Raw genomic sequence first — 12435 nt, forward strand, 5'->3', positions numbered from 1 at the left:
GCTTGTACATAAAAACAGACCCAGAGATGTTCTTATACAATTCAGTTCCTTGGAATTACGTGAAGCGGTTCTACAGGAGGCACGAAGACACGACCTTAAATTTAATGGGGAAAAGTGCTTGTCCTTACAGCTCTGTCACCAGAGAAAATGAAAAAACAAAGTCTCTTGAAGGTTGTGTCAACAAAACTTTTCGAAAAGAAAATCCGTTTTCATTGGAGTCCGGTGTCGGATATACTAGTTTACAAAAATGGCGCACTATTTCAAGCATCAGATGGCATCACGGGCAAGGCTTTGCTGGCGGTGCTTAACGTTTCTATCACACAAGAAGAGAAGAACTTACTATTGGCTGATTCCCACAAAGACGAGCAAACCTGAAATCATTCTTTAGTTCTATGAGTTAGACTGTATTACAGAAACCTTGTTTGTTTGATGTTTGTTTGACTTGTTTGTTCATTTTCAGTGGTTTGCAGCTAGCATGTCATGGGTCTGAAGCAGCAAGTTTTTCTGGATGATCTTTTTTTGAACTTTCTGCATAGTTTCCCTAAGACAACTATTGAACTCTCATTGTTTCAGAATATAGCACTGGAATGTACAGCTTCTGATTATAACTGCTTACCTGTATATAGAAGTTCTGCTTTACCCTAACTGATTTTATGTTTGATAATAGGAAGTTTTTTCTGACATGCTTTGAGATATAAGATTTATATCTACAGAAGTACTATAAGGTAGCAGGGGTGTGGAAAAATCAAAGAGATATAGTTTTTATAAATCTGTAGGCGAGGGTAGAGTGCTTCTCTCTTTGTTTATAAGCATTGATCAATCTTCAGTATCTATTTCTATTTTTTTCTTTCTAAATCTTTTCTTTCTACATCTTTCCTTCTATACAAATTTCTCTCTTTTCTTTTCTCTCTCTCTCTTTCTAAAGAGGTTTTTAATGTGTTTATGAATTTATAAATAGTTGATTCATTCATTAATTAATATTTTATCTCTGATCTATGGATTGTTGTAACAGCTTCAAAATATTACATTTGTTGGAATAAGAAAGATTGCAGAGAATTATAGCAGATACAATACTATGAGATAAGTATATATATTAGCATTCTTTTCTCACCCTTTCCCTCCTTTTCTCTCTCTCTCTCTCTCTCTTTTTTCTTTTCCATCTATATTCTATCTATCTCATGTGCTAGTTTATGAAGTTTAGCTTGCTATGGAGTCTAAAATATATTTTGGTTTGTTTTTGTCTTTCTTTACCTACATTAATTAATTACAAAATAATTCATTGATTAATTTTAGTAAGGATGAAAGTTATATACAAATTTGGATTAATTATGAACTCTACTTTGTTAAAAGTATATGAATTTAATATATTATCACAGCTAATTAATTGTGTTTGTATTTGACATTTTACACTTTAATCTGGTTGAATGGCACTTTTTTATTATTTTTTTGAAGAGGACAGACAAAGAAGGTGTCCTTAAATTCAAGTTCACGTATGTACAAGATCAACGTTTTATAACTAATATATTGGAAGTTGTAGTTTTGACAACCAAATAAGTCTTTTGCTTCTTTCTTTTTGTTTGCTTAGCTTAACATGTAATTAAATAAAATAGATAAGACTACTCTAGAGAAACGTAAAATAAGGGAAAAGATTCCTAACATAATTAAATAAGTTAAAACATAGTAAAGTTTAAGTGTATAAGTAACTCCTATTAAAGCTATTCATTCAATAACTGACTTAATCAGAGGAAGAAGAAGAAGAAGAAGATATTGGATTTATATCCCGCCCTCCACTCCGAAGAGTCTCAGAGTGGCTCACAATCTCCTTTACCTTCCTCCCCCACAACAGACACCCTGTGAGGTGGGTGGGGCTGGAGAGGGCTCTCACAGCAGCTGCCCTTTCAAGGACAACTTCTGCCAGAGCTATGGCTGACCCAATGCCATGCTAGCAGGTGCAAGTGGAGGAGTGGGGAATCAAACCCGGTTCTCCCAGATAAGAGTCCGCACACTTAACCACTACACCAAACCGGCTCTCCGGAGAAGGAGTTTCCTATTTAACTAATCTTGATTATTTAAAACTACCCCCAAAATAGTTTATAGTTGTAGCTTGAAGAATAGTTTAGGTTTCTAAACTAGTGAGAGTATTTTCATTAATCTCTCTTTAGCCTCTTTCTTTGTAGAGGCTTGGAACCGGATCCTACTTGTTGAGGAATTTTAACTAGGTAGATTGTTTCTAATAGAGTTGTTGTTTGTTAAATTTTATTTTGAAAGTTGTCCTGCTAAGTTTCATTAAGTCAGCTTGGTATCTAGTTATAGTAAACTAAAATGTCTAAACTTGTTAAAATTGCCACTTGGAATTGCAGAAGGTTAAGTAACCCTATTAAGGTCAGTCAGATTTCTAACCTGATGTTTAAAGATAAAATAAATATTCTATGCTTACAAAAAACCCATCTTAAAATAATTTTTACACCTCTTTTGAAAACTAAATGGTTCTCCCAGAGCTTTCAAGCCCCAGGCTCTTCCAAGGCAAGAGGTGTTGCAATTCTATTATCTAAGAACGTTCCATTTCAATGCCATAAAACTTTAGCAGACCCACAAGGAAGGTTTTTATTCATTCAAGGTGACCTTGATGGTTCCCCCATAACCATAGCTACAATTTATGCCCTAAACAAAAATCAAATAGATTTCTTAGAAAATGTTTTTTTGAAACTAAATGACTTTAAACAAGGGGGAAGTAGTGATAGGGGGAGATCTGATCTTAATTACAGATCCCAAACTAGATAAATACTTCTACTTTAAATACTACAAATAATGCTTCAGCATTGCAATCTTTCTTTACTTACTAAATTTGGTTTTCAAGATGTGTGGAGACTTTTAAACCCAGGGGTTCAACAATATACTTTTTACTCTCCCGTCCATGACATATACTCTCGCATTGACTATTTATTAGTATCTAGCACCATTATGCAACATAACTCATTTCAGACCATTTTACAGTGACGGCCATCTTGGAACTAAACAATTCAGACAATCGGAGCCAAACATGGTCTTTAAACACTTTATTGTTAAATAATCAAAGTTTTTGTGACATGATTGCAAAACAGATTAATGAATACTTTCTTTTCAATTCTTCTTGTGGTGTGAGTCAGGAAGTAATTTGGGATGCGTTTAAGGCAGTCACGAGAGAAAACCTTCTATCTATGTCAGTACACTATAAGAAAGAGAAACAAAGGGCAATTTTAGAGCTACAGAATAATATTAAACAATTGGAACTAAGACATATGAGATATGGGGGTAAGAGAATCTTACAAAAACTTAATTTTGAACATAAAAAAATCAAAAACAACTTCTTTATCTAAAACAAAGATTTGTAACTAAAACCCCCAAGTATCTAAAACACAGGGTTCTTCAAAAGAAGACCGCCTCATTAATACATGCTATTAGGTCGCCTCAAGGTACTATTAATTCAAAAGCTCAAGAAATTATATCGCAATCCTTAAGACTACTTTAAGAATTTATACACCTCTAGCAGACCCCAACAACAGTCCATTGAAGATTTTCTAAAGAAAATTGATTTTAAATCTAGAATTTCAGAAGAACATCTAAAATCCTTGGAAAAGCCAATTACTACTACTGAAGTACAAGAAATCATTTAAAAAATGAAAAACAGCAAAGCTCCAGGCAGTGATAATCTGATTACGGAATTTTATAAAAAAAAAAAAATTACCTTACATATTGAAGCCACTTGCAGATACTTGCAATTCAGTTTTAGTAAATGGCACAATCCTAGAATCTTGGAAGGATGCAAGAGTAATAATACTGCCAAAGCCAGATAAAGATAAATTAAATTTAGCTTCATACAGGCCAGTTTCTATCCTTAATCACGATTTCAAAAAATTGTTATCAATTTTAGCAGCACATCTTAACAAAATCATACTAAAATATATACACAAGGACCAAGCTGAATTCATTCCAGAACAGTCAATTACTGACAATATAAGGAAATCTCTCAACATTATTAATTACTGTAAAATTAACAAAGTAGAATCTATTATGCTCTCATCAGACGCTGAAAAGGCCTTCAATAAGGCATAAACTCCTTTCCTTAAAACAGTTCTCAACCACATGGGGTTTGGTCCAAACATTTTACGCTCCATAGAGGCCATCTATAGAGAGCCTAAAGCCCATTTAAAAATAAATAATTGTAATTCACAAGTATGGACATTGTCTAGAGGCACCAGACAAGGGTGTCGTCTATCTCCAATTCTCTTTGCTCTGTCTTTGGAACCTTTAGCCCAAGCTATTCGATTGGATCCTTTAATTACAGGTGTATCAATAGACTCATCTTCATCTTCTTACAAAATCAGCCTATTTGCTGATGATGCTATTTTCTACTGTACTAACCCTATGAATACGTTAACCAAACTCATGGATTTAATTAGTGAATTCGGTAAGGTAGCTGGTTTTATGATAAACTACAACAAATCAGAAATTTAATCTATTTTTCTTTCGACAGAAGTAGAACATAGATTAAAAACAACTTTTCCCTTCAAATGGGTCACGTCTTCTCTGAGGCATTTAGGTATCATGATTCCTCTTAACCTACAAGACATATAAATTCAACTTTGATCCTTTAATTCATTCGATAAGTTCTAATATTAAAGAATGAGAGAAGTTATCACTAAACTTATTAGAAAAAATTGAGCAAATTAAAGTATTTATGTTACCGAAATTCATATTTTTATTTCAAAACCTCCCAGTGCTAATAAAAGCTGATGTGTTTAGAAAATGGAAAAATCTGCTATTAAACTATTTGTGGTCAGGAAAGAAACACAGAATTGCATATTCAGTGTTAACAAAGCCTTTATTACACGGAGGCTTGGCATTACCAAATTTTGAAACTTATTATTTGGCTGCACAATTAAAATATATTACTTTATACGCTTCACCAATTAGAGACAAAGGCTGGATTCAGATAGAGCAGTCATTTATTGCGCCTGACCTACTTCATGAAACGATATGAAACTTTCCTAAGCATCGTAATCCTAATATTCAATCTTATCCTTTTTTATTGCTTGCCTTAAAATTATGGGATAGTTATAAAAAAGTATTGGTGCCTATTCCGTTTCCTGTGACTCTTCTTGGGACAAGACTGGTTCCCAGCAGCTAAATCTAATGTTGAATTTCAAAATTGGAGACAAAAAGGTGTGCTTAGATTTAAACATTTAAATCTCAAAAATTCAATGAATACTAAAAACTTAGAAAGAAAATACCAACTTACAGCTACTTGGATTCAGTATCGCCAAGTTCATCACATACTACACAGCCCAAATATCTTATCTCAAACCAACAGCCCGTTAAATGCATTTGAGGAAGCTATGACTGCTTCAGAATCTAAACTTAAAGGAATGACAGCAATAATATATAAAGCTCTTAGACAAAGAAAGAATCTGAAAGAATCATCTCAGCAAAAAATGTGGAATAAAGACTAGTAAGCAAATCACTTTTGATAAATGGTCATCTATTTGGTCGTCAAAACTATATCATACTCCTTTGTTGAACTTTAGACTACAAAACTTTAAAATATACTCATGGTATCTAACCCCTTTACAATTATTCCATGCTAAGAGATTGTTGAATGCTAACTGCTGGGGTGAATGTAATAATACTGGATCTTTTATCCACTGTTGGTGGGAATGCCCTTTGATTTTGAAATTTTGGAAATTAATTACACCAACAATTGAGCAAATTATTAACCATAAGATTCCTCTTACTCCTGAATCTATTGTATTAAATCTATGTTTTCCTGATGAAGTTCTAAAACATAAATCTGAATTAACAACGATGGTTTTACTAGCAGCAAAAATGTTAATTGTTCATACTGGAAATCTACATCTTTGCCATCCAAACGGTAATGGTTCTTAAAGATTTGGGACATAATTACAATGGATAAAATTGCATACAACTTGCAACAGTCAAATATTAATTCAGAAGCTAATGATTTTGTACAAAACCATAAGTTTGATTTTGTACAAAACCATCAAAATACTTTGTGTAAGCTTCCAGAGAAATATATAAACTTTGTTTATTATTGACATAGATTTGTATATCTAGCAGGCTAGTTTAAGTTTAACTTTGTGTTTACGTTTACAATGTATGATGCATGTGTGAAGTACATTTTTACAATAAAAAAATTAAATTAAAAAAAAGTATAATCCTATGTTAATTTTTTAAAATTCCATACACCATTGAAAATACATATTAGCAATAAATAATGTTTTATACTGTTTTGCACTCCAAATCCAAAGCAAGGTTCGTTTTAGAAGAAATCTATAATACCAATAGGAAAAAGAACTTTTGATTCCTTCAGGAACGCATGGGAGAGGAACTCCCATGAGCCAAAATCCCTTCTTCTACCCAGATATTAAAAGATAAAGAGGCCCTTTTCCGCCTTTGCATCAGGCCATGTTAAAGAGCACTAGAAATGTATGCTGTCATTATAGAAACTAATCTGTTTACAGATTTAAGTTTTGTAATTGACACCATTGGCAGAGGTGAAGAGGTGTTCCTGGATGCCTCTTTATCTATGTAGACACAGGTCACCGCCACTGCAAGGGCCACCTTTTTCCATTAGAGGCAGGCCCAGCAGTTGGCCCCCTACCTTACCTCCCATGATCTAGCCACAGTAATTCATGCAACAGTCACCTCCAGATTAGACTATTGCAACTCTCTCTATGTGGGCCTTCCCTTGACCCTGCTCCGGAAACTCCAGTGGGTGCAGAACGCAGCAGCCCGGTTGTGGACATCAAGGCCTATGTGGGCGCAGATGCATCCGGTAATGCGCGAACTGCACTGGCTACCACTCAAGTACCAGATCCAATTCAAGGTGTTGGTCCTTATCTTAAAGGCCCTTTACAGCCAGGGGCCTGCATATCTTTGGGACTGTCTCTCCCCATATGAACCCCTCCTGGGCGCTGAGATCTCCTGCTTAACATCTTTTCATAGTCCTTGGTCCTACGGATGCCTGACTGGCTTCAATGAGGGCCAGGGCCTTTTCTGTCCTGGCCCCTACCTGGTGGAATGAGCTCGTACTGGAGATCTAGGCCCTGCAGGACTTATCCAGGTTTTGCAGGGCCTGTAAGACGGAGCTTTTCCGCCAGGCTTTTAATTAATCCAGCGGGAGTCCTTTGAAAGTCATCGCTTCCCCCAGCATTTCACCATTATGGTGTTATGTTATGCTGTTGGCCATCAGCTGCATGTTGTTCACCACCTATGTCTGTAAGATTGTTTACTGTGCTGCTCCTGTTTTGTAATGTGTGTTTTTATATTAACTCCGTTGTTTTATTGTTGTAAGCCACCCTGAGCCCGCTTGCGGGATAGGGTGGGATATAAATCTAGAAATTAAATTAAATTAAAATTTGCAATATGAATTGGTATTATTTCCTAAGACCAATTTTGGGAAATGGGTGGGATAGAAATTATACTTATAATTGTTGTTGTTATCCATCAGCAAACTGCCAATTTAAAAGCAAAATAAGAGCAAGTCCTTTTTAGCCACTAACTAGGCTCAGCCTGAAACTAGAAAAAAAATTGTTTTCCCCACAGGTAGGTGCTCCATTACTTCCATCCTATATGTATTTTATTTTAGTCCCCCTGAATAAGAAAATGTACCATCAGGAAACATTTTAGGTTGCTTCAATGTACTCCACCCACCTTTCCTGGGCAGGTCTGAGCTTATCTGAGAAGTTATTGCTACCACCAGAGTTGGAAAAGAAAATATTTTCTTTCCTTAGGAACACATACAAGAAAGGTGATGACAAAAGTCCACTGAACCACATTGTCAATCATATTTAGTAGTATCCAAGTGTTTGAATTGCTAGCATTTTAATTTTGCAGCTGGTTATAAAACTAAATATAATATAATAAATATAAATGTATGTTTGTTTTTTTCAACATTAGGAGGCATGGATTGTATTCGGCTTGGTGAAACAATTATTGAATATTCCTTTGATTTCAAATTTTATATTACTACCAAATTAAGAAATCCACATTATTTGCCTGAATTAGCCACAAAGGTTTCTTTGCTCAACTTCATGATAACTCCAGAAGGACTTGAAGACCAGCTTCTAGGTATAGTTGTTGCAAAGGAGAGGTAAGTGTTCATACTATCTGGAAGAATTTATAAGATTCATTTTCATCTCAAAATACAGAAGACAGCCTGCAGAAAATCTTTTAATGAGCTACAAGTTTGTCAGTCACAAAATATCAAAGTGAAGGGCTTATCAGAAAATAAGAGTGATAGTAAGGGAGTTGTTGTAGTATTGATTGTGGCCTTACCTTGTGCAAACATTAGTGTGCCCAGTACAAATTCACACTATAGGTTACTAGATTCAGACTGTTCAGGCCCTTCTCTCTCTTACCCAAAGCCCCTATACATGGCAAGAGCCAGAAAGGGTAGGAGACCTATGCTTTTTCTCTCTTGCTATCCTTCTCACTTTTTGTAGAGTTTAATGCCTGAATGAGGGCACAGTGTGCTTGTTTCAGTGTTGGATCTTCCTGTCCCTGCAATCTAAACCTTCAACTGGAGTCTGGATGAGAGAGGAGAGATATTTGTCTGAGATACACATTCCAGAAGTCAAAACATACAGTATTTCAGAAACAGGGCAGTTGTCATCTGGGCAGCTTTTAAGCAGTATCCCAAACCAAACGATGTATTGAAAGTTAAAAAGACTGCTTTGGAACTCTAATGTACCTGTGCATTTTGATTAGAGAAAGGAGAAGGCAGTAGGATATATGGCATATAGTCATCTTTGCATATGTATTAGGGTTGCCAGCTCTGAGTTGGGAAATACAGGGAGATTTTGGGGGTGAAGCCTGGGGAGGACAGGGTTTGGGAAGTAGAGAGACCTCAGCAAGGTATAATGCCATAGAGCAAAGAAACTATTTTCTCCAGGGGACCTGATCTTGGTCATCTGAAGGATCAACTGTAAAAGTGGGAGATCTCTAGGCAGGGGTACAATTCTAGCAGGAGCTCCTTTGCATATTAGGCCACGCTGCCTTGTAAGCTCTTGGGGGATTGGCTACATCAGGGGTTTGTGGCCTAATATGCAAAGGAGCTCCTGCTAGAATTCTACCCCCGTCTCTAGGTACAACTTGAAGGTTGACAACCAATAGAGGATCCCCTGCACAACATGCCTGGTGCAACAACATCACTTCTGGGTGGTATCATTGTGCCACACATGTGAAGAAACACAGGAAGAGGAGGGCCATCATCCCCCACTGGGAGCCAGGTAAGACCTGGCAACCCTATGATAGATTTATTTGCTTCACCATGTTTCCCTGCCAAATTAAATCCAAACAAATCGTGACCACATAAACTTAATTTGTTATTCTTGTTTGATCCTTGCATTTGTTAAAACTTCTTCATTATGCTGTATGCTAATTTGCTGCTCACCTTCTAGCTATATGTATGGACTAGTACATTCCATTTCAATGTATCTGAAGAAGTGTGCATGTACATGAAAACTCATACCTTGAATAAAACTTTGTTAGTCTTTGTTTGCCACTGGACTCAAACTTTGTTTTGCCTATACTCCAGTTATGCTCTGGTTAATGCAACTTTGGACTTTAACATCATGATTAAACTGAAAAGGCTACAAGTGACATTAATGACTGTTTTGATAGTTTTGAGGTCCCCATCATTCTACAAATATCAAAGACAAAAGTATATTGTTCATGTAATATTAAAAATACTAAAAATAAAATGCCTACTGATAGTTACAGACTGCCAGTGAACTATATAGTATTTTTTTATAGTAACTGTAGCAATGTAAATAAGATGGGTTTGTTTTTAGGCCAGAATTAGAGGAGGAAAGGAATGCTCTTATCCTCCAGTCAGCTGCCAATAATAAACAACTAAAAGACATCGAGAATAAGATTTTAGAAACATTACAGTCTTCTGAAGGGAACATTTTAGAAGATGAAAGTGCAATTACGATTTTGGATTGTGCCAAAGTAATGTCTAATGAAATTACCAAGAAACAACAGGTAAGGAAGTTCTGATTTAATGTGTGATCAATTGTATGAAATGGCCAACTATCTGATCCCAATGATAGACATAGCAGCTGCAGTTCACAGAAACAATAGTGCAGCACCATCTTCTTTGAGATAATCAAAGCAGGTGTGTCAAAATATGCTGAATATGGTATGAAATTCTAATAAGAATTGTCTCCAGATGGTCCCTTCATAATTATTATGCTTTTTGTATGTGTCATGTTTTTCTGATGCTTTATCGTAATGGTTATTTCATAGCTGTTGGGTTGACAAAATATCCTGAACATGCTTTCACGTTCAGTATGTACTGGGTTTCATTGCTCAGGCGTGAGGGAAACAATGAGGTGATAAAAAAAATGGTAATTGTCAAATACCAGTCATTGGCCACTTTCACACAGCAAGGATTCTCCATGGTGTTCATTACCACTCTGAATGCAGAGCCATGTACATTGGTGACAGGGCTTCCACATGAGAGAGTTTCTCTGCACTTTCCTTCCTCTTTCTTCCAACTTGTGCCCTCCATATGTTCTCTGCAGTGACTCTGCATTATTTCTTGGTGCCTGCTTACACCAGCTGCCATGGTGACTCACTGGCCATTGTGTTTTGTTCTTTTCTTACAGAACTATTCAAATATAACATGGATAAGTGGCAATATATTGTTATAGTACTGTAGCAATATCTGATTTTTTTTTTTTAAAAAAGACAAGACCTCAAAAGCCTTCTGGAGGCATGGCAAGGGAAAACACAATTAATAAGGGACAGTGAGAAAATGGTACTGATATTGGCAAGACTTTTGCAAGGCAGGAAAGTGTGCTCCATTTCTTCTAGATAGCAAGCTAGCGTGCTTGATTCTGTATTCTTCTAGAAAATGCCCATGTAAAGCAGCTTTGGGAAACAGCATATTGAGGATGAGGAAAAAACAGAAACAGGATGGTTACTGCATGACATCATGTGGAAACTCCAAAAAGGGAGGTTACAGTTTAGAAGATAGTGAGGAGGAAACTTCAGTGTGGAAGCAACCTGTGTTGTATAATTGAATTGCCAAGATGAAATAATGGTGTTTCAGAGGGCATATTGTATGGGAGCACTTTGTGTCGAAATAAAATTTTGTATGAGATGTATTCTTAGGGCATTTTCTAAAAGAATATTCTTGCGGATTTAAGTGATTCCAAATTTATGTTGGAGTGCCAAGCAGTTAAAAACTGAGCTTCTTTGGCACATCTACACTGAATAAGGAAGTAGGACCCAACTTTAGCCCCAGACTCTCTCACATAGAATATTGTTGTTGCTGCTGCTGTTGCTTTTATTGGGGTACAGTAATTCCTTCTAAAACACTCTGCTCCTGGAAACAGACCACTTTGTGAAACAAAACTGTAGGAGGTTAGTATATGGTGAAAGGCAGTTACAGTCTCACAATAACAATTGCCCAAGCCATGTTAAATAAAGCAGCAATAAAAGCACAATGAAATTGAAAGTGATATTAAAATTTCCAGGGCCAAAATATAACATAAATTGCAGTGGATCAAATGTTGAGCAAAAATTTTGCATGTTTTTTCTTAGCAGCCAGTGCTGCTAAGGCACTATTGACAAAATGAGGTATGAACACATCTCATAATGAAGATCTTGTAATAGAGATGTGTTCACAGTAGGGTCCTGACACTTAGGGGACCCTTCAGGTCTCTCCAAACTATTACTCTGTGAAACCATGGAAGTTGCCATGCTTTATGATCTATGCAGGTTTTTTACTAGTGTATGGTAAGGAATACTTTTTCTTTAGATTGCAGAAAAAACTGAAATTAAAATAGCACAGTCACGAGAAGGCTACAGACCCATCGCAAAACATTCATCGATCTTATTCTTTAGTATTGCTGATCTGGCTAATATAGACCCCATGTACCAGTATTCTCTCATTTGGTTTGTAAATCTTTATGTCAACTCTATTCATGACAGGTAAGCAGTTATGGAGTTCAGTTTGTAATTTGTTGTGGTACTTTAAAATATTACCTCAAACTTTATGGCATCTGTGTCAGGGTCCCCAGTTTGTTTGACCCTGCAGGGACCTTTGGAATTCTGAAATAGGGTGGTGGGTGCAACCACAAAATGACTGCCACAGCAAGTGGAGCCAGCCACAAAATGGGTGTTTTAAGAGGTGCAACCACAAACACAGATGGAGGTGCAGAGGAAAGGGGGTTAATCTAAAAAAATACACTGGGAAAGAGGAGTGAGAGAGAATATAACAGTGTGGTGGCAGCTACCACTGAGACAGTGTTATTTTAATCTGTTCATCAAATTGGCTCCCTGCTGGGAAGCACCTGACCTGACTCCACCCACTTTCTAAAAACACTTGTTGGGTATCAGGAAACATGTTGGTAGTCACCATGGTGC

The 12435-nt window shown here is 36.4% G+C and overlaps 1 protein-coding gene across 1 annotated transcript in view; it reads left to right on the forward strand.

The window, feature by feature from the left end:
* DNAH12 (dynein axonemal heavy chain 12) overlaps positions 1-12435 on the forward strand; it is a 194923-nt gene that overhangs the window by 132680 nt on the left and 49808 nt on the right. The window contains exons 56-58 of the mRNA XM_060239731.1: positions 7957-8149; positions 9852-10044; positions 11828-12000. Of these exons, the coding sequence (XP_060095714.1) occupies positions 7957-8149; positions 9852-10044; positions 11828-12000 (559 nt within the window). The remainder of the gene's footprint in view (positions 1-7956; positions 8150-9851; positions 10045-11827; positions 12001-12435) is intronic.

The sequence above is a fragment of the Heteronotia binoei genome, chromosome 5 (genome assembly GCF_032191835.1).
Source record: "Heteronotia binoei isolate CCM8104 ecotype False Entrance Well chromosome 5, APGP_CSIRO_Hbin_v1, whole genome shotgun sequence".
NCBI classification, from domain to species: domain Eukaryota; kingdom Metazoa; phylum Chordata; class Lepidosauria; order Squamata; family Gekkonidae; genus Heteronotia; species Heteronotia binoei.